Source organism: Mchenga conophoros, linkage group LG19, assembly GCF_057382185.1.
Source record: "Mchenga conophoros isolate Kocher_MC1m ecotype Shallow Benthic linkage group LG19, M_conophoros_male_GT1.1, whole genome shotgun sequence".
NCBI lineage: Eukaryota > Metazoa > Chordata > Actinopteri > Cichliformes > Cichlidae > Mchenga > Mchenga conophoros.
The window spans coordinates 28,948,843-28,972,263 of NC_140544.1; the positions used below are offsets into that span (position 1 = coordinate 28,948,843).

The window sequence follows — 23,421 nt, forward strand, 5'->3', positions numbered from 1 at the left end:
AGAGAACTACTGCAAGCATAGACACAAGAATTGAACAATATACAATAACATTTCTCTGTGATATTCTATATTTAGCACAAAGCAACATAAAGTATATTAATGATATGATTTTTTATTTTTTTTTGTAAAAATTAATTAAGTAATTTTCATGATAAATTCGTATTACTGCTTGGACCTAGTTTGAATCGCTTCACCTGCGGACCGGGAGCAACTCTGAGCCTAATGCATGATGTTTTAATAAGGCGGTGGTGTCCCTGTTGGTTGTTCCTTGTAACTACACCAGATCTGTCTTGAATTGAGCCCATTTCTCTCGGTTTTTTCCCTCTAAACCAAAATCACATGATGCCTTTTTGTCATATGACACTGATGAGTGGGCTGATTCCCCTGACAGCGTACTCTATGAAAACAAAGGAAACGCTGCCACATTTAAGAGATGAGATGCTGTAGACAAGCATTGTTTGGTGGCTGCAGTCGGTAATCTGGAGCATGGACTGTCGGGGAGTTCTGGCTGCGATCACCGCCGCTTGTTTCATAGGTAAGTGGAGTGGCTTGTACCGTTAACGAAACGGCGGCGGTAATCCTATAAACCAAGGGTCTAATACAGAGATTTACTATATAGTATGAAAAAAAGCATGAAGTCACCTTAGGTTAATTCACTACTGAAAAGTGCTGATGGTTTGTTATTGAAAGTATAGAAACAGTAGAATCAGTTCTAATGTTGTTGCATCATGTAATTTAGACTTTGTTCAAAGCAAAACTTTATTACACACACTTTTCTTTGCACCAGGACACCATAATGAAATTAATACACTGGCTCACTGTATTTCCGTGGTACTTATTGCTTTTGTATTTCTGTTAATATAATTTTATCCGTTTTTACAAACTCCCTGACTTGTAATTCAAGAAGCATATCTATTTGGGAGAGAACTGCTGCCAACCCAGAGGAGACTGGAGCTGAGAAATCATATGACCCCTTTCTGAATAATTGCATTTCATGAGGAGGATGGCTCCTATTCAAGAAAGCAGTTAAGCGCAAGGCTTATGTGATTACTACCACAATATGGGCTCTGTTTTGCTGATGTGCCTATACCTTTTGCAGCCACCTTTTTTTCTTTCTTTCCCTGTTGGATAAACTTTTTGTAAAATCATTCAGCTATAGTTGATTGAAGAAGTTCTTCCTCTTTTAATAAAGGCAATGCAGCAAGGTTGGCTCTCAGGTCACTCATCCACTTGCTAACATTTATTTTTCATACTTCTGTTGTGTCCCTGAGGCTGTGTCCTAGCTCAGTGCGTGTCTAGGGAGGAGGGACGTGAGGGTTCAACCTCAGTCCACAGCAACATTTCAAAGCAGGAGACTGAATCATGGAGAGATGCAGGGAGACAGGAGTTAAAATCCTGGTTATTATTTGCAATACTAATAAATAAACGAAAACATTCAAAGAAAAGGTATGCAGGAGGGTCCCCCAAAATGTTTGCTTACACTGTTTGTATTAATTATTAGTGATCATACCACATATTTTTGCTTTTATGCACTCGAGCCATAACTTTTTCACTACATTTAGGTACTTTTGAACCTTTTTAAGACAGCTGACCACATATATACCATTGTGTCCTTCCTTCTCAGGCTTAGTGGTGAGCCAGACCACTCTTACTCCTGCTGTGACAGATACCACTCTGATCGAAAATGTGACCAGTCTGACTCCGACACCCGTGATTTTCAGCAGCACCACCTCAGGCTGCTTCACTTTTAACCTTTCTGCTTGTGAGCCATGTGCACCGGGGTCACAGTACGACAACAGTGAGTCAGTGACTATCATCTGCCATGGCTTTATTTTATGATATTTCTAAATATGCTATATTTAATGTCCTTTCTGTTAAGTACCTGGCTTTGCTTTTGTTGATATTAAAATAAGCTGTATGATATTAAAGCAGCAAAAATGAAGAGTAAAATCAACTTTTTGTCAATCCCCCCCCAGACACCCTTCTGTGCACGTGCTGTCCTGACTCAGGGCGGTGTGTATTTCCTGGCGCGTGCCTGCCATGCACCAGAGGATTTTATCAGCCACTAGCAGGACAGCAGCAGTGTCTACCTTGCAGCCGGGGCTTCTACACCAAGTAAAGACTAATTTTGTTCCAGCAAATTCAAACTTCACTTTTTTTTCTCTCTTTTTAAATATAAATCCAGAGTTTACATCACTAATAATTTTTTCATATGCTGTATCCACTTCAGTTTCATTGGAAGTCCATTATGTCGCCCTTGCCCTCCTGGGTCCTTCAACAATAACACTGGTGAAGACTCTTGCACAAGTTGCTCACCAGGTTTGTTTATCTAGCAGTTACTCATTGTTTTCTATATCAGAAAACAGAGAGTGTTGATTCCCATACATATGCTTTAATTGTAAAATATTGCTATAAAATACACACAACTTAAAGAGAAAGGCACGCTTTATGCTTTTGATTATTTTCTGTTACAAAACAATGGATCCTCTTAGTGGATGTGGTTTCAAATAATAGCTTAAGGTTCAGGCTTCAGACTCCTCTAAACATTTGCTCGGTAGCTTTTCCGTATGATGTCACTCTGAGGTGATATCTGTATTATGGTTATCTCAGGAAATTTGAACAGGTCCCCTTAAAGTCTATAGATATGCTTGCATTAGTATATGTTGATATCTATAACTCAAAACCACAAATTATGTATATTTCTGTTCGTTTTTTAGGTTTCTTTTCATCGCAGGGTAATTCTACTTCATGTAAACCATGTGCACAAGGACGTTTTTGCAAGTAAGTTGGACCTGATTGCTGCTGGGACTGCATTTCTGTTTGTGTGTCCATTTTTCTGTTTTGTTGTTGTTGCCCTGTAACTGAGCAGAACTCAGTGTTTGGAAAATAACTTATCTAACCACCAAACTGAGCATCACATGCTTTCATCTCATGGTTCTGAGTTGCCTGCACAGTTGCACGCCACACAAACACACCCACACGCACAGACACACACAGGACTAGCTACACAGTGTCTGCTTTGAGTAATCTGCAGCTGGCACAAAGTCACGAATGGCATGCACAGCCCTGTTTAAGTGGTTTATGTGACTCCTATTGAAATGAATGTAGTTTTGATTCATGACAAAAATGCATTATCCCTCCATTACAGTTTGAGATATGGTTACAGGGGGCTAATACTCCTTTGGATTTTCCCAGGTTATTTTTGAGAGTTTCCAGACTAGATAGGATATGTAGGCTCACGCGGTCTAGATGACGTGTCCCAAATAACCTTCACAGGGAAGCGTATTGCAAGATTCTTAATCACAGCTAAACTGTGGGTGTAAAAGAGCAACAATATTAGCTCCTTCTGTGGATCTGGGGATTTATTTTTTACCATTTAGAAACTGACAGTCATTAAACACTCATAGTCATATTAAGCAACTTCTCCATTGGCAGAGCTTCAAGGCTTCATTGTGAGAATCTGGTGACCTCTTTGCCTGCTGAAAGCACTTCCTAGGGCTGATTGCAAGTTTGCTTCTGCACTAATAAAAGCGATATTCCTTTTTAGTCTGTCCATACTTGCCAGCCAAGCCTGAAAGCCTATCTCCTCACTGCCAGCGTCTGCCAGCAGGTTCCTGGGCTGCTGCCATGATAGGAAGTGATGTCTCACAGCCACGACTCCATATGTTATTTACAGATGCTAAAAATAGTGTTTGGGACTTGGCCTCTCTTTATTTTTTTAGTTTGATGAACTACCTCCTGCCACCACCAAGTTACAAAACATTTCTCCAGTAGTCACTGTTTTATCCACTGATCTAACTGTTAACTATTGACAACAACCATTCATATTATTAGTAGGACCTTTGATCAGTAGACCTGCTCCAAAGTGTTCACATGTATTTTACAGCTATAAATGTTGTTTGTTTGTTTTTCCTGACAGCTCATCGGGTTGTACTCAGTGCCAGATGTGTCCTGGAGGCACAGAAGCTCTGCAGACTGCCGCTAAGGACTGCTCTCCATGTCGGCCAGGTAAACTAGAGTATCTTAAATGGGCTGTCACTTAGTCATTTGTGTGAGTGTTTGCTGTGGCTTGCAATAGAGAAAGATAAGAATTGCTTTCCATCCCAGTGATGTGTGATTTTTGAACAGGTATGTACAAGGCCGCCCGTCAGAATATGTGTCAAATCTGCAGCAGTGGTTATTTTCAGATCCACTGGGGCCAGGAAAGCTGTGATATCTGCCCAGAGAATCACTACTGCCCTGTGAGTGCGCCACACTCTCTCCGATGAAATACATGCGTGTGCATTTAAAAGATATTTAGCGACAGAGCATGTTATTCTCTCAGAGTCCTGACGTGAACCCCATTCAGTGTCCGAGTGATGCCTTTTGTCCAGAGGGCAGCCTGGCTCCGGGTTACTGCATGGAGACTTTCTTCCGCAAAGCAGGGGACACTTGTGAACTGGCTCCTGTCACTATTGCTTTGTTAGTTATTGGAGGAGGGGGTGAGTAATACTAACAACGATTGTTTGATCCAAGCGATTTATTTATTTTTTGTGTCTGGTATTGTAATGGGTCATAAAGTTGCCTGTTTTCTGTAAAATTCACATTCAAATGAATTGAAAAAAGGAAAAAGTGATGAAACAAACTGGATTTTCAGTAACTTGACTCAGTTATAGTCCTGTTTATTGATATATAATAACTGTAAATGAGCCATGTTAATTCAAGCTCAATTCTTATGGCTAAATGCAGTCCTGTCAGGTGGTTCAAATAAAGATATAGTGAATTGAATTAGGAGTCATGGTCACATGCTAAAGCACTCTATGCCTGTAATGACGTGTGTGTCTCTCTCATATATGTCTGTGTGTTTTTTATTCCAGTGGCCTTACTTTTTATCATTTTAATGCTTTTACGTCGACGAAGAGAAACTGACGGAGAGCTGACAGTAGCCCGGGCTCCACTGTTACGAAAAGAGCGACCTCAAGGACGATACTATGGCCTGCCCTGTGATGCAGAACCTGTATATGCGGGCTGGTGAAGCACTAAGATACAAGAAGAGACACTGAAACACCTTATCAAACCACCAGCCTGTCAATTGCAATGAATCACTGGCCAGTGGAGGTTGATTCTTTGGTGAATTCTTTCTGTCGCAATCGTTCCACTCAGAGAAAAACATTCCTTGTGTAAGTGAGGTTATTCGATTATGAGAGGTACGCTGGAATGACGAAAACAACATACATCCCTCTGCTTGGTGACAGCCTTTTTCACTTATGAAAAGCACTTTTTTTTTTAACAAGGTAATTGATTTACTTTGCATTCCTGTTTCAGTGCACTTACATTAACATCTGTTGTCTCAGTGATTACGTGTAAACTGTGGATGATACTTTTTTTTTTAAATTTAATTTAATTATATTTCTTTTTAGATACTTTTGCTTAAAGGTTTTTAACTGCTTTTTAAGGTTATATTTGTATGTTTTAGAAGAAAATAAAATATTCTGATTTCTAACCCTATTCAAATGCTATGTTATATTGTGGACTAGCTTTAAAATAAATGAAAACAAAAATCTGTATTGTCTTGATAATTTGTCCTAATATGCTGGGACAGTATAAAGTAATTTATTTCGAATGACCGTTAATAGGTTGTAAGTAATAGCACCTGTTATCATTAGTGTCCTCATATTAATTTATTTACTGGAGGAAAAAATCTTTTGGTGATATATCTTTTTAACAAGTACTGATTCTCCATATTCAAAACTTTTGATTGGCTGCATGTACTATATGTGTAATTAATTCAAATAATATATATATGTAAATATATAAACTTTTTATAAACAACTTTAAAACTCAAGAAAGACTCACATTTCACAGATTTCAAAACATTTTGAAAGACACTGGCTAATTTAACCAAGAAAAACAACGTAATTAATATCAGAACAGAATGTGTAATAACAACTGCCTTTCAGCAACATACAACACAAAACTGTAGTGTATTTTATCAAAGACAAACAGTGACAGTACAATGGCCTGCCAGCAGCAAAGAGTAGTGCTTTTATAACAGCCTTCAAGTAAATCTGGTGATATTATACCTTCCATTAGTGTGTAGAAAGTGTAATTTAGGCTGTGTTTTAATTGTTCAATTCTTGCTCCTGTATGCTGTGAATGTGGTGTTATACTGTCTTCTGCTAAGCGGAGAATTAAGAAATACAAACACTGTCTTAACCAGCTCTTTATAACTACCACAGCTGACATTACATGTGTCGCTTGTCTACAAAGCTTTGAAAGTAAAATTAGTTAAAAGACATTCTGAAGCAGGGCAATGGTTTTGACTTTAAAATGTATTTGAATACGTTTTAAAGCTTTTCCTACTGATAAAGTCCTCCCCCACCATGGCCATTCATGCCACAAAAAAGTAGTTAAGTAATAAATAAACAATTAAATGACAGAAAAGTTCCTGTTATCTGCTATAGAAAATTCTCTCTCTTTTTTTTATTTTTTTACAATGGCTCTACAAGAATAATAAAAAAGCTTCTGTTCAACAATTACAGACAGTAATTGAGAATTGAGAAACAAATTGAGATGTTCTGTTGAAATTGCTCCTCTTTTTCATATATTTACTGGGCTTTTTCACATGAATAATTAGTTTGACATGTCTGCGCTGTACCATCGGGGTTCTGATCACTCCCCAGATCATTCTGCAGTACTCCTGCAACACCAGATACACAGTTGGAGAGAACCGCGCACCTCAGGAAGAACAGATGGCCGTTACAACCCCCCACAGCCTGACACCTTCCATCAGGGAGTCAGGCTGATGCTGAGGATGCCTAAAACCACAGAAGTATGAATCAATCAATTCTTTAGAAATTAGTCATGGAAATATTTTTTGAACTATCACACTCTATTCTCAACATTAATCAGGCACTTGAATCCTCTTTTGCTAGTTTTATCTGTAACAGGTCACTGCTGCAGGTTGTATACTGTATATATGTGTCAGTGTTCTGCCTTGAAATGTTATGACAGTTGCAACCACTGTGTTGGAGTTCGGATATTCTGTCTGTGCCTCCGTGGGTTTCCTTCTACAGTCCAAAGATGTACATGTTAGGTTCGTCTGTCCCTTTGTGTCCTCGCTGTCTGACTGGTGATCTGTCCACGATGTACTACTTCTTGCCAGGTGTCAGCTGGTATATCTGGTGAAGAAAATAGATGGATGAATGGATGGATGCTGTGGCATAATTATATTTACTGCACAACACAGCCCTACGCACAGCAGTCATTTTGATGAATCATAGCAGGGAAAGCACAGGCGTTATTAAGAACATCAATCACTATTTCATTTAGCTATCTAGATTGTGGATATTTGCTCCAGCTACATTTCTGTCATGGGCTATCTGTTCAGTAGGTACGGGGAAATTTGCCAGACTAAATAAATAAGAAAACTGAAATACTGATTTGGTCTTCCAGCAATGAACAGCAATGAACAATTCTGAAAAATGGCAACTCTCAGGATCTCATGTTTACAGTGTGACAGCTATGTAGACAGACACAGCTGGAAGCTATATCATACTGTATATACACCAAGTAGACTGAATACAGGAGTATTTAATACATTTGTATTGGATAAAATGTGGTGTAGTGTGGTGCAGTGCCTGATAATCTTTTGATTACTGTAATACATGAAAGTTATATTGAAAAGTTATAAAGGACATAAATAAACAGTGCCACAGAAATACTCAATTTATGTTAAACCCACACAATGACATTTTACAAAAGCAATGGTACAGTAAAATACTAGGTATTTTATTGTAAATGTTTTTATACATAATTTTATTTTACTAAACAAAAGCAAAAGCTTTTTTAAGCTCGTCAGACGGGGGTAAAACTCTTACTTAGGCCAGTCTTAAAGAACCAACCTTATGTACAGTATTGTATTGTCCATAAACATGTTTTATTACACTGAAATGTGTTCATATGCGATTTATGCACATTTTACAAGTTTGGTTTGTCTCAAAATGACTTGAATGGTTCTCTCTCTCTCTCTTTTTAGCCTGCTCTGGTTTGCCATATCCTGCACAGCACAGCCAACCATGTCCTTCACTAGGCGGCGGTAAAGCGCTGTGTCGCTTCAACTTAACTTCATGCTTTTAACAAGAAGGTTTGTCCTAACGGGCCACCGTACTTACTTGGGCGTTCAGGAGGAAACATGGCGGCCACCCTGGCAAGGAGGCTGTCCGGTGTGTAACTGCAGTTTGACATTAATACAGTTTTATTTCACCCTCTTGATGCGGTGCTTGTTTATCATCTGTGTGTTACCGAGCAGTGCTGTTCAGTAACACATACAGAAATAGCTGAATTCGGTTTTATATTCATGTGTTTCTCTGTCGTCCTTGTGTTTGACAACAGGGTTGCTGAGGCCGCTGTCCGTGTCTGTATGTGCCCGGACACCACAGACCTGTCAGTCCAGCCTCGTCCAGTCTGCGCATCTCTACAGTTCTTTTACAGCCGCTGTCCGTGCTCCTCTCCAGGGTACAGTGTGGCAGACACCACGCTACAACATACTGCAGAGGTAAGGAGTGAAGGAATAGAAATATGAGGGCGATGCATTTGAGTAATTAAGCTCCCCAAAGTAACAGGCTAGGTTAATGTTCGTCCTAATCACGATTAGGTACAGGTTTTCCTCCAGGAAACCGTTTCACCGAATTGATAATCCGAGCTAATCTCATCTTGTGACACTTTTGTTGGTAGTGGACAGCCGGTATACAGCATAGAGGACTTGCAGTGACACAGCACCTGCTTTCCACGCTCACTGGGAGTGTTTTGTAGTTGTTTGTTTCTACTGTTGGCAAAAGGCGTCTTTATTTCGGATATAAAACACAAAAAAACTGAGATGACTAAAATGTGACTTCAACAGCTGCATCACAGAGTCTTTATAATGTAAGCACTTTGCAGCGGGTCTGAAAAACAATAGAGTTTTCTATTATTTATTTTACCTAAAATAAATAATTTATTTCACCTTTTTGGACCCCCATTTTTTCTTCATAATTTCCTTAATTGTAAAGGCAAAACAAATTCAATGATGTGCTGGGAACTGACATGACAGCATGTCACAGCTGCTGCAGATTTGTCCACTGCACATCCATGATGTGAGTCTCCTGCTCCACCACATCCCAAAGTTGCATTCTGGTGATGATGGAGCCATTTGCATACAGTCATTCTCATTGTCATGTTCAAAGATATGAGTTTGAGAAGATTTGAGCTTTGTGACATGATGCTTTATCCTGCAGCCGTCAGAAGATGAGTACAGAGGTCAGAAAGGGAGGGACGTGGTCAGCAGCAATGCTCAGCTTAGTTGGTGCTAAGGGCTCAAAATGTGCCAAGAAAATATCCCCACACTATTCCAACATCAGCAGCAGTGTCAATAGTTGATACAGGGCAGTTTGACCTGTTTTCATGTTGTTTACTCATATTCTGACCCTACCATCTGAATGTGAAGCAACAATCAAGACTCATCAGACCAGGCAAGCTCTTTCCTGTCTTGTTGTCCAATTTTGGTGACCCAGTATTAACTGTAGCATCAGTTTCCTGTTCAGAGATGCTCTTCAGCACAGCTTGGTCATAATAGTGGGCATTTGAGTTACTGTTGCTTTTCTATCAAGTTGAAGCAGTCTGGTCATTCTCCTCTGACTTCTGGGCCCTATTTCAGGAAGCCGGTTTAGTGCAAACTCTGAGTAAGTAAACCCTGAGTTAACAAAAACTCTGGGTTTTCGGTTTCACAAAGCGAGTTTAGATTAATTCTGAGTGAGTTACTATGACGACACACTCCGTGAAGCTAACCTGCCCCCTAGCAGGTTTACTTCAACTAACCCTGACTGTCTCCGCCTCTTTGTCGGAAACCTGACTGTAGGAAGTGTCAGACATGGCGTGCCCCTTCCTTGAAGAGCCAGTAGATGTTGAAGCCCAAATTCTCCGCAGAGCTCTCCGCCGGGAGAGAGTGATTAGAGCGCGTTCGGACATTTTATCATTTCCTGATGATTTCCTGTGTGAACGTTACCGTTTTTCAGCACAATCTATAATTTATTTGAATAACATCCTCAGGCCTAATATTGCTCATGTGACACATCGTGGACATCCTCTCAGTTCTGTACATATTATTTGTATTGCACTTCGGTTTTTTGCAAACGGGAGCTTTCTGTATAATATTGGTGACGCTGAGCACGTTTCCAAGGCTACCGTCTGTCGGGCAGTCAGGTTGTTACAGTAGCACTGAAACGTCTCCTGTACTCGTCTGTGGTGTTCCCCGGTCATAGACCCACAAGATTTATCAAAGAGGGATGCCACAAAATTGCAGGTATCAGGATGAACGAAACTTAATTCATGATGTGGTGATACTTGAACTACTACTTAAATTTTACATTTATTCTCACGGTTCCCAGGCGTGATTGGCTGTATAGATGGCACTCACATTCCAATCATTGCTCCTTCAGTAAATGAAGGAGACTATGTGAACAGGAAGTCTTTCCACAGCATTAATGTACAGGTACATAGTTCCCTGTAGCATTTCAAACTAACAAATTATTTCATTATAGTAATGGATGCTAATTTGTGTTCTCTGCACTGTGAAGATCATATGTGATGCTGCCAACATTATCACAAATGTGGAAGCCAACTGCTCAGCCTCTGTGAGTGGTGGTGGTGGAGGACCCCCACCTGTTTTTCGGGCCTCCGCTTTTTTTTTCTGTTGGCTATAACGGGTCACATTTGAGCATACAGAGTAAGCAAATATGTACTTGTAATGTGCTCAGATAATTTCAATAAGTGCTTACAGAGGGGAAATTAATGTAGCCTCTAACTGCAATTGATTTACATGGGACAAACAGACCAAGCACTATGGCTCATAATACAATTCCACCTTACCTGTTTGGACTATATTTTTATATTTCATTTTTACTTGCTGCCAGGAACGTTTGGGGCCTGTTGGGTTGCACCTGCGCTCACATCACATCACAAAATAAAATGTATAAAATAAAAAATAAAATAAAATATAATAAAATAACGTGTTAAATGGGTGGAAATCCCTAGATCAATGTTTAAATTAACACTCACGCATTGACTCTGTCGGCTTTGTTTTGCCATGCATGCTCCCTTTCTTTTGCAGCTGAGGCTGTGTTACTTTTTTTCCGCGGAATTTGCGTGTTATCGGCATATGCTGCCATCAGAATTTCGGCCTCAAGCGCTGTAAGATACATTGACCGCGCCTTCTTTCCCTTCGTCTCCATGGTGACTCGCTTAATCTGTGCTCCACTAATCAGGGCTTTATGTATCCTCGTGCACGCGCTTAATTTGGGGTTAAAGCAACTCCGCGTTGATTGAACTAATTGTTATCAGCCTTTCTGCAACCGAATATTCCGAGTTGGACAGTTCGGGGTTACTCAACCCTGAGTATCGTTTTTCACTCTGAGTTTTCTAAACCGGCTTCCTGAAATAGGGCCCTGGTGTTGAAGCATTTCCACCCAAACTGCTGCTCACTGGATACTTTCTCTTTTTTTAGCTCATTCTCTGTAAACCATAGAGATGACTGTTTGGGAAAATCCCAGCAGATTAGCAGCTTTTTAAATATTCTGACCCTTCTGACACAAATAACCATGCAACCATGTTCAGAGTCACTTCTTCCTCATTCTGATGCTCTGTTTTCATTTCAGTACATCCTCTACATGACAAAAGCCACTCAGTTGCTTCCATATGAGTGGATAATTATATATTTGTGTTAACAAGCTGGTGAACAGGTGTACAAAGTAAGTATGTTCTTTGTAACAGCTGTTCTGCTTCTCTCTGATGTTGCAGGGTGTCGGCACTTGTTCCTAGTCTAACTCAGCAGCCAAGCAGAAGTCTGACTTACTATAGTGTCAAGAAGGGGAAGAGAAAGAGTGTAAAATCTGTCACAGATAGGTTCATGAGGCTGCACTGTGGCCTTTGGATCCGACGCAAGGTTTGTATGTGTTACAGCTGCTTGAGTCATATGTTAATTGTAGGTAACGTGTTAAATTTAACTTCTTGATTTTGAATATGAACAGGCTGGATACAAGAAGAAGCTCTGGAAGAAGAAACCTGCCAGACGAAAGCGCCTCAGAGAGATCGTATTCTGTAGCAAAACACAATGCAAGCTTTTAGATAAAATGACAACCTCATTTTGGAAAAGGAGAAACTGGTACGTCGATGATCCATACCTGAAGTACCACGATCGGGTCAACCTCAAACCCTAATTTGCTGATTCACGTAATGACATCTTGTCTTCTGCTTGTAATGTAATGATGTTGTATATGTGTCAGATAAATCATCACATTTTGCCATACTTTCCCTGTAAGTTTTCTTTTAAAGCAAATACGCAGAAAAAAGAACAGACACAAAAGTTCTGCTTTATATTTAATGGTTGTAAGTTGATTTCACCAACGGAAATATTTAAACAAGTGAAACAAATTGATAGTCATGAACCAATATGCCATCACATCACGTCTTTTTGTTTCATAATTCACAATTAAGTTTAAGTTGAATTAACTTGACATTCTGGCCTGCCAGAAAAAAAATCTGAGGATACGTTAGTACAATGACTTGCGTGTCTCCCACTGCTTAAAGTGTTAAGTGGCTAATTTACCAGTTAATAAGACATGTTTGTATGCGTATATATTTATTTAACCAACTGATAGCCATAACATTTCTTTTTATAAATCAACTAAAGAAGAAAATGTTTACCAGCAAGGCATCTGAAGAGGCCAACAGCTTCACACAAAAGCACTTAAGAAATCAAATTCTCATACAAATTAATAACAAAACATCATGCAATGATGACTTCATCAATCTACACACAAGTATACAGATCTGCAACTTTGTAACATGTTTTTTCCTGTTTTGCTTTGAATGAATTTCAAAGAAATCACCTCCAACACTACCACAGATACTACTAATGCTTAAACACATCATTTGATTCCCCCCACCCCCCATTTTTTTATAACTTTTTATCTGTTTAAAGAGCATTTTATGTGCATAATAAGTGTATCTACAACATCAGAGTGAGTGACGTGTAAACAGAACAGTTGTACCTGAGAAGCTTTTTGTTTCAAACCCACCTTAAATGATACAGATACATAGAGGAAACTTAGAAATCTACTGGGCTAATCCTGTCAATCGACAACCAGCACAGTGATACTTTGTTTAGAACGTCGCCGAGGTTCAGGCGCAGCGAGTAAAGTTCAGGATGAAAACAAACAACGCTTCACCACGCACTGCTAATTCATAAAGGTTGTAAACCTGAAAAACCACTAAAGTCACTCTCGTGATTTTCTAAATAACAACGGAAGCAAATAACGGTAACGAGAGTCGGGCTTAGAGTTGCTCAGTTCACAGCAGAACATTGCACAGTGATTTTAAACATGTAAATAAAAAGATAAAACAACCATGTCCATATACAGTTAATGTTTAACCATGTAGTATCCTACTCTTGCTACAGCAGAAAAGTGACTTAATCCTAATTGCACTAAAAACTGCCAATTAAATGACAGAACATGCTTAGAAACTAAACAGATTGTCAAAAACAGTCAGCTCCACTAACGAAACATCTTATGTAATGACTTTTTTTCTCTTTTCTTTCTTTCTTTTCTAAATCTGTGATGCACGTGTTGTTTTTTGGTACACAAAAAAACTATTTACCACCGAAAAAACGCACAATAATGAAAGTGATTGATGGTGGTGTTCAGTGACTTATATTTATTTATTTATTCAGCTATTTTAGATTATTGAGGGCAGTGATTTCTATTCTAAACCTAGTGCATATTAATAAGAACACTGTTGGAAATGCAACATTTAAGTTTCTGCTATCTCTTTTTTTAAGGCTTTAAGAGAGAGGTAATAAACAGAATCATATCTGTCACTTGTTGCTTGATCTTCGCTTGGATAACTGATTGATTTATTAATACTTTGTTGTGATAATTATTGAAGTGCAGAAAAGCTGCTCTCCAGAGAAAAATTATTTCACGTGGGTAAAACCAGCCCGGTCTATGCTGTTGATCCTTGGCTTCTATCACATTCTCTTGCTCACTGTGCCCGCTGTAATGTTCAGTGACAGTACATTCTGTTTAATAACAGCAGACTAATGCCTGGGAAGACACACATGCATTTGCCTGTCCAGACTTGATAGATTAAAAACAAAGAAATCATAAAGATGAAGCACACATAAACCTGTACATAAATACATATTCAATAACCAACGAACTCAAAGTGTCTTCTCAGCATGGCACCCATTCACTCATTTCTCCTACCTCAACATTTTAAATCATGAGTCACTTGCTATATGCTGTATATAGAGGGGTCATCATAGGTCACTTTGGTAATACCTTATTCCAAAGCAGGGCTGCTTCAGTCATGTAGCTTTTGGCCATTCAGTATTTTTGTTTTAACTTCTTGCAGAAAAGGCAGCTGGAGTAGTCTTGAGGACAGTTTCACATGGCTTCATTGTTCGAAGAAAGAGCACTCCTGGATCTTGTGAGAGGCCTTAAGACTCTATGAGGAGGCTAGAAGGGACGAGAGAAGCGAACAGAGAGATGGAATTCAGTCAGCCAGTAGCTGCAAGGAGTCGCAAAGTATTTAAAGGATAAAGGCTGGCATTATTTTGTATTTTTCTTATTGTCAAGATGAAAGCAAAACTAAGAAACAGTTTCCCTGTTTTTCCAATTTACCTCTCAGACCAAAGCCTGTTTATTTCTACAGAAGTCATTAACAGGAGAGGAGATTGCAAATATTTACTTTAATTCCTTTTAAGGAGCAGACGGCAATTTAAAAAAATGTACTGTAAACATTACAAAAGAGGAGTAAACATTGTAGTAGTGAATAATCTTCTTCTGTGGATTATCAGCTCAGTGTGCTGGGACCAGACTGTCTCTAGGGTAAAAACACAGCATGTAACGCTTTCAAAGGTTGCCAAGTGCAACACTTTTACTGAAGAGGCCGCCTAGTATCACTATGACTGTGAATGTGTTGTGTTTAATTCTTTGTTAGGGACACCTGTTCAGCTGCTTATTAACACAAATATCTAAAGAGCTAATAACATGGCAGGAACCCAGTGCATTTACGAACAATGACCTGCTGGATATTGAGCATCAGAATGGTGAAGAAAAGTGATTTAAGTGATGGCATGGTTGTTGGTGCCAGATGGTTCTGGTCTGAGTATTTCAGAAATTGTTGATCTACTGGGATTTTTCCCACACTGCCATCTGTAGAGTTTACAGAGAATCGTATGTAAAGAGAGAAAAATGCAGTGAGTGGTAGTTTTCTGGGTGAAAATGTCTTTTTGATATCAGATGTCAGAGGAGCATGACATGATTACCCAAATAGCCACTCTTTGCAACCAAGTTTATGCAGAAGAGCTTCTCTGAACACACAAGAGCAAAAGATCACTTCAGGTGCCACTCCTGCTAAGAACAGGAAACCGAGGCTGCAATTTCTACAGGCTCAAAAAATTGGACAATAGAAGAAATGCTGCCAGTATCCTAGTATTTTATAGGATACTATGGGTCCCTTAAAATCAACTCTTTATGACCACAGTACCTATCGTCTGATGGCTGCTTCCAGCAGGAAAATGTTGCATGTCACAAGGCTCAAATCATCTCAAGCTGGCTTCTTTAATACGACAGTGAGTTCACTGTTCTGGCCTCCACAGTCAACAGATCTCAATCCAACGTAGCAACTTTGAAATGTGGTGGAACGTGAGATTCCCACCATGGATATGCAGCGGACATATCTGCAGAAACTGTGTGATGCTATCATGTCAACCTGGACTGGAATCTCTGAGGAATGTTTCCAGTATCTTGTTGAATCTCTGCCATGAAGACTAAAGGTAGCTCTGAAAACAAAATAGGCTCCACCTGGTAAGAACAAGGTGGTACTTAAAGTGTCTGGTGAGTGTATGTTGAATCAAATGTGGCACAGAATAGCTTAAATGACATCAGTGTTTACTGACTGTTGAGAGGCTGTTCATAATTTTAATATGCAGCTTAATTAAGAGCTTGTGTCTTTAAAACTTGAATTTGGCCTGGTGGTTAAGAGAAGCATGCTTTACTGTTTTTCTCACGTTTCTCTTGTCAATAGCGAGACCTTAGAGCAGGGGTGGGCAATCTCAGTCCACGAGGGCCGGTGTCCCTAGATCTCACCTTGGGTCAACACACCTGAATCACACAATTAGTTCGTTACCAGGCCTCTGAAGAACTTCAGGACATGTTGAGGAGTTAATTTAGCCATTTAAATCAGCTTTGTTGGTTCGAGGACACATCTAAAACCTGCAGAGACACCGGCCCTCGTGGACTGAGATTGCACACCCCTGCCTTAGAGAATAGTAATGAATAGGTAAGTTTGGCCTTGCATCATTGGAGCTGTTACTAACTGATTGGGAGGGGGAGGGAAAAAGTCCTAGGTCTCGAGGCGTAAATGCACATTTGTTTCTCAGCAGAGTATTTGTGGTATCAGGGGACTGATGTGGTAATAACTTAAAAACAACAAAAAACTACAGTCCCATGTTGATTGTGATGAAACATTATGTCACTTAGCGCATGCGCTGTGGCTCACTGATGTTTCTACCAGGGTTTGGGTCGCACAGGAATAAGGAACAAGCTCTTTCAGGCTTTAGCTACCCAGGCAACACTCATTTGTAGTATCAATTCATTGTTGATTTTTTCATGTGATCTTCTGACAACTGAAAAAAAAATATTGCCAGCTTTATCCTTTAATAATCCTGCTTTATTTAGCTGTTCATTGAGAACGCCAATCAAAGACATACTAGGTGTTGAGGTTTATGAATGAATGCTGGTTCATTCCAGGGAAGGATTTCACACAAACATTTCCACATCAAAACTAAAAGTTATTCTAAATGGGTGAAACACACTAGAAGGCAAACCGTGTGAATTTATCAACAATGTTTAATATTTCCAAAAAATCTGAGTCACTGCAATCATGCAATCATTATTTGAACTAAATAATGTTTCTACCAAGTTAATGCATGATTCAGTTTCATCAGTGCAGAAATTCTATTAGCAATCTGGCTCTCCACCATCGCATAGGTACTGGACCATGATGATTTATTTAGGCACGCAGCAGCAGAAATTAGTGAATCATTGAGTAAATCACCATTCTCAAGGGGCAGTTAGGATCAGACAGCAGCTGAGCAGCCACGTTCACAAGGCAGTGTACCTCAGGAGCCTTCCGCTTAGTCAGCCTGAGCTGTGGAGATTTTGACGCTGCCTGCGCCTCTTTCCTCACCTCCTCAGGCTGCTCCAGAGCCACCGGAGTGGGAGGTAGAGAGGGTGCGGAGGGTGGGGTGGACTGGGGTGTCATAGTGGGTGTAATGGGCGTGGGCTCAGACTCAGAAGTTGAAGCATTCTGGGACAGAAACTCCTTGGAGTCCCACTGGTCCAACCCCAACACCTCAAACTCAGTCATGTCAAAATCCTGCCCTGTACCGTGGGAAAAGGTCGGCAGCAGGGAATGAAAAACTAACCAATCAAAGGCCTAATGCTTCCCATTTCATTACAGAAGAGATGTAGCTGATTTTGGTCAGTTTGGGGATTACGAATGCTCATATCATAATGCATCATCATCCTGCATGCTGCACGACTGAGATCAAACACCAATTTGCTGCAGCAAATACAAGCATAACAAGGCTGTTCTTATTAGCCCTCCTTATGTCCTCCTTTCTATTATTTTAAGAGTCAGAGTAAACCTTCTTAGCCTGTTTTCCATGTCAAATAATGCCACAACAGAAGACAAAAGATAATATCGTAGAAGCTTTAGTGATTTTGCATTTTGGTGATTTTGTTGTTGTCAGCAAATCCAATGATCTCACAAAAAGATCAAAACCACAAAAAAGCAACTTTCTGATGCCTCTGCGCCTTAAGCGCCATTGTTATACAGAAAGTATAAAAAACACATTAATGAACCACATCTTAGCTCCAGCTGACATTTATTATGATTCATATTAATTTGAACTCCACCCCAAACCAACCATGCAACTAAAAATACAGCTCGCCAAATGTGTATTAATCCACAGCTGAAAATAGTCCCCAACAAATATATCCAAGTAGCTACACTGCCCAGCTGTTTAGGACATTATTTAGACATATAAACATATGCAGCCTTAAAATGAAGAACAGACAACGTCTAAGTCATAGAAAGTAATGGTTTTGGTCTTTTACTTGGATTTGTCGGCAATAACAAAGATCCTCAGAATGAATGAAAATTCAAACGCTGGCTCAGATGTTTACAGCAGCTTGGTTACCAAATATTCGATGACATACCCTTGCTAAGATTCATTATTTAATAATACCGTAACCCCATCGATATTAACAGTTGTTGTTACTTCTAAATTTAATTACATGAAATTTTTTTTAAATTATCTGAAAAATACAGCACCGAATTAGTACAAATAATAACCGATTCCACTGTTAAAGTTGGCACAAAATCCCTCCAGCTGCATGCGAGTTTTGTCACAGGATGGTTAGCCCTGTGAGGGCCTGACCTGCTCCAAACAGGAAGGTAGGGCTGAGGTTAGGGGGCCAGTCAGGAAAGCTGAGGTACTAAACAATATCTTTGGGTTTAAACGAGCTTGAACAGGAAAACAGATATCGCCTCGATAATCTGCGTCACACAAACCAGGCAGGCACTGCTGCAGCATTGTAATGGCTCCTACAGTGTGCTCATCGAGCCCATATTTCCATATTTTTCGGTATGTTGTGCTATTTAACTCATTTACATTTTTATAATGCTTTATAAGACTATTATTTGTTGTTTGTTTATTTAGTTTTCAGGGCTACTGTAGGTGGCATGAAGCAGTATGGAAATCACATCTCCTCACCCTTGTAGCTCTCAGACTTGCTGCGCATCATAGGTCGGGTTCGGTGCTGTGCGGCTGCAGGCTGCGTAGAGTCGGAGCTGCTGTTAACAGGGTCAGACTGGTAGGAAGAGAGATCCTGCATGCTGAAACTCCTGAGTCTGTCTGACAGAACTCCTTGACCCTAAACCGGGAAAGGCTATGTTTTAGTATCAGCAGCAGTGTGAGACAGGCTGGGGATGACATGGCATCATGAAATACACAAACATTACAGTAATCTGCTGCGTCCTCTGCTTCAAAAACAAATGTTCAAAGCTTCATGAATGTGATCGGCCGCAAAAACAACAAGCTTGACACATTATTTACAATGCCCGAGCACCGTACCCCCAGTGCAGTACAAAACAAATGTCCAGAGTCTGCATTACCTTTGTTGCAGCCATGACTGCAGCTGTGGCTGCAACGTTCAGTCCTTTTCTCCCAAAATGCACCAGTGTGTCATAGCTTTTGTCCTTTGCTTGGCAGATATACTCATCAATGTCCTAAACAAAGAGCAAAAAAAAAAGAATCACATGAACATGATGTATCTCATTGGCATTGTGTAATTGCTGGACAGCTGTTTCATGTGTTGCTTGACTGCATCATTTCATTCTGTGGCTTTTGATCTTCAGAAAGCTCATTTATCCATTTCCTGCCACACAAACAGAGGGGGGGGAAAAAAGGTGGAAAGGAAAAGACGAATGGAAGAAGACTGTGACATGTCTTTGCCTTTGTCCAGCGGACACATTTTTAAAAGCTTAAGTGGGAAAGTGAATTGGCACAAAGGCACTTTTGTTCCTGAGACAGTCGCAAAACTCCAGTTCTATTAGACACAAAACCACGCGTGTTAGCTTAAAGCCTAGACTGAACATTTTGCCCCCTATGCCTTTCCTTTAACGGCACCAGAGGAAATAAAGGAAGATACAACAACAAAAAGGAAAGGGATTTCACCTTTTCTTTTGAGGAAAGTGTGGGATGAACAAACTTCCTGTATAGCACACTGGAACCTTTAGTGTAAGGGGATAGCAGCCACACCACAAAGGCTATCTTCAGTTCATAGTAGAAAGGAAGCCTGCAGTGAAAACACGGAGTAGCAGTAAAACACAATAACTTTTTTATGTCTGCCATAAAGATTGTTAATGATAACCCTACAAGACTCAAGACAAGAGTTGAAATATATTCCCCGGAGGGCCTCTGTACGATCATTGACACAAAACATCTGCAGTCACCTACCAACAAAGAAACATGTCTGTAAACACTTCCACAGATGTAAATAGGGCAAATATTATCCAGTACATCATCCATTTCACCTGCAATGTCATAGAAAAGTCAAATCTGTTAATGCAAATCCACATAAAACATTTCTATTTACTAATACATCATGGTGTTACTATTGTAAAGCTAAAAACATTTTACTCACGTATTCTTTCACATCTTTGGACTTCACAGCTTTATAAGAAGAGTATGCAGGATATAGTGTACCAAAGACGAGTCTAAAAGACAGAAAACCGATTAATATTCAGACATAAAAAAACGTGCCACAAAGACATGTTTAATGCAATAAAACATGATTAAAAACAATAAACTGCTGTGAAAAAGTCTATGTTTTGTTTCCAAAGTGACAGACTTTCTTGTAATTTTTAAATTGATCTCCATCAATAATTCTCCAGGCTTTCTGAAAATCTTTCAAATGTCTTCTTTGGACACTGGCTGTTGTTTAACTCATATGCTGTACAGTCTTTGTACTGCAGGAACTATTGGTTCCTATGACTACCTGTGAATCCTTTGAGCACCTAACCCAAGGGATGAACCAGTGTTGTGACTACACATAACTGACAACTTAGTGAAGAAGTAATTTTATACCTTTAGGCACTTTGTTGTTGTCAGGTTCCCATAAAAACACAGTTTGACAGGCATAAAATAGTATTTTTGGACCAACAAGATGATTCCTAAAGAGCCAGTAGCTGAAACTTTGTAATTTCTCAGCATGGTGTGCAGCGTGTCCTTAAAAAATTTGAGGAAAACTGACAAGCAGAGAACAAAAGACATTTGATAGAAAACAGAACAAAATGCAGGCAACATCCAAAGACAAGCTTTGAATGTCCTTCATAAGCTTGGAGAACTATTCCTGAAGACTACTTAAAGAAACAACAAGAAAACTCATCTGTGAGAGTGGAGGCATTAAAGAATAAAAGTGAACACATCAGATTTTTACTTTAAAGCTTATTAGTATTGCACAGCCTGTTTTTTTCCTCTATACTCTATTTTCATGTGTATTTGCATGTTTTTAATAAATCGCTGCACCTATTTCCCATTTTCCTAGCAAATTACGAGGGGTGAAAGACTTCTCCACAGCAGTGTATGCTGTGCATTAAAGCAATCCATATATAGACATTTGGGAATAATTCTTTCTTCTTAAGCATTTGTATGTACATTTTGTTTTGAATCTTTGGACCTCTTGTAGACATTTACAGGTTTCCAGGAAAGATGAGGTCAATCAGAAACTGTAAAGTATTACTCATGGCTAATACGGGCTTGGCAGCTGACAGATAAAGTCAAGTCATTTCAGGTAAAATTAGTTCACATATGTTGTCTTTTTTCTTTAAATTCCTCCTCTTATGCAAGCACCTGTGCTGCTGGGTGTCCGGACAGAGACGTGGACTCTGTGAAAGTGCTACAACCAAGCAACAGCAACAGCTGCGTAAGTGCGACCTGATCAAATTACTGACCCACATCATGTTGCTCGGGCCTGGCCGGCTAACTCGGAGTTCAGAAACACAAGGACGCTTAAAATATCGACGCAGCTAAAACCTTTCTGTTGGCCACCGATCCAAAAACGAATCTGCATAACCAGGTTTTGAGCTGCCAAAGCGCTGGCAGTCCAATCAGTGTAACAAAATCTCGTTATCGAAATGTAATTGCTTCCCTATTTCGAGGTTAGAGCCTACTGTTGCTTTACACAGTCTGCAATGATGCTGATTCATAGTTTGTGCAGGCGAAAAATAGCCATGACCTACACTAATAATAATAGGAAACAGGCAGCTATTGATATAAAAACATGGGGCTATATGCATCCACTCTTATAACATGAAATGCTCTTGCATTGTAACCTGAGAAGGCTGACCCATCCCTTTTGGGGTTTTTTTTCCAATGTGGGACATCCACACTCAATATTGGTCCACTCAAAGACCGCTCCTGTTGTTCAGACACCTCGCCACTCAGTGACATTTAGGGCTTCTGGCTATGAAAGAAGCCCCCAGATTTCAGGATCTGACTCATTTTTATCATCTCGTATGACGATAATACATTATTCACTCAATAACGTCATCTCTTTGTCTAGAATAAAAAACAAATCACTTGATAAAAACAAAGAGTGGCAGACTGCTGCGCGCTGCCAGCCTGTTAAGAAATACAGTAGGTCTATACAGGCCCGGGGCTCATTCCGGCTGAAACGACAAAGTACAATCCCATCAAACCCGGGCTGCTTTCAGTCAGAAATGAACAGCACGACACTTGCTCTCTATGTTGACGTCTGATTCTGATTAAAAAGGCTGTCAGGCAGAAATGCGGGGGCTTGTAAAGCGCGCAGCTTCTCCACCGTTAATGTGCGTCTCGATTTGCCACCTGCAACAATCAGGCGATGCGATCTGTTCATATCCCTCTATGACAGAGAATGTTTTAAATGAATTTAAAAAGGGGACTTACACCACAAGTCTAGAGATGATCCAGGAGACCATTGCGCTGGGAAGGCGACAGGACGCGCTGTCTGCAGGGAGGAGTTTCCTCCAGATGACAGGCGCGTCCAGGCGGCTGCGTGTGGACGCACACAGGCGGCAACGTGATGCGGGATAAACAGTGAGCGGCCTACAGCTCTTATCCATAGATGGCAGTGTTGCATTGCACAGACAGCAGACACACAACATGCCGGAGCGTGAGTCCTCAAGCCCACAAGGGTGTGTGGATGTGTCGATGCAGGGTTGCAAAGGAGACAAAGATCTCCTGTTCCCCCTCTCCGTGCTCCTTTTAAGCGTTTGTATTCTGTAATCCCTTTCAAATTTACCTTTTAATACTGCAACCAAATCCCCGTAAAGCTCAAAGATCCACAAACTACCTCCTACTTGGAATAATACGGTAATACTACGTGGCCGATATGTTTGAATGAATACTTTTGTGGTCATTTAAATGAAGGTACACACACACATGCATTACTGCAACGAAAACATTTTAATTAGCGATTTATCTACAAGTAAACTTCTTGATTGCTTGCTTTATGTCCGAATAGTAGAGAGTATTATCCATCACACTGCCTCAGAGCTGCAGATAGGAACAAATGTTTTAGCCTGAACACTCTTGAAAGAAAAGATTAAAGAAATGTATTAAACAACTGTAACGAGAACATGGTGTTTTCAACTGTTACCCATTAACACGTCATGCTCTTTAAACTACACACAGGCCCACTTCAGGATGCAGGGTTCTGATGTTACTACTATTCTATGGTGTAACATTTTTAAAGGGAATTTTTACAATTAATCAAATGACCACAAATCAAG

General features: G+C 40.0%; 3 protein-coding genes across 3 annotated transcripts; 2 read left to right on the forward strand and 1 right to left on the reverse strand.

Moving 5' to 3' along the window:
• The first annotated feature begins 302 nt into the window (after positions 1-302).
• Positions 303-5,672, forward strand: LOC146552528 (uncharacterized). Its single transcript, XM_085257082.1, has 9 exons — positions 303-535; positions 1,625-1,798; positions 1,977-2,115; positions 2,231-2,319; positions 2,718-2,781; positions 3,920-4,008; positions 4,129-4,241; positions 4,325-4,481; positions 4,857-5,672. Exons 1-9 carry the CDS (start codon positions 487-489, stop codon positions 5,012-5,014), a joined length of 1,032 nt encoding a protein of 343 aa, XP_085113208.1. The 5' UTR covers positions 303-486; the 3' UTR covers positions 5,015-5,672.
• A 2,421-nt stretch (positions 5,673-8,093) lies between these two features.
• mrpl35 (mitochondrial ribosomal protein L35) lies at positions 8,094-13,891 on the forward strand. Its single transcript, XM_085256211.1, has 4 exons — positions 8,094-8,204; positions 8,374-8,536; positions 11,812-11,956; positions 12,042-13,891. The coding sequence occupies exons 1-4, from the start codon at positions 8,174-8,176 to the stop codon at positions 12,228-12,230; spliced, it is 528 nt and encodes a 175-aa protein (XP_085112337.1). The 5' UTR covers positions 8,094-8,173; the 3' UTR covers positions 12,231-13,891.
• On the reverse strand, positions 12,378-22,729 carry reep1 (receptor accessory protein 1). The gene is made up of 8 exons (XM_085256208.1): positions 22,577-22,729; positions 20,292-20,364; positions 20,105-20,181; positions 19,823-19,943; positions 19,261-19,374; positions 18,860-19,019; positions 17,200-17,462; positions 12,378-14,531 (listed from the first exon to the last, which is right to left on the reverse strand). Exons 1-8 carry the CDS (start codon positions 22,606-22,608, stop codon positions 14,460-14,462), a joined length of 912 nt encoding a protein of 303 aa, XP_085112334.1. The 5' UTR covers positions 22,609-22,729; the 3' UTR covers positions 12,378-14,459.
• Between the last annotated feature and the right edge of the window lie 692 nt (positions 22,730-23,421).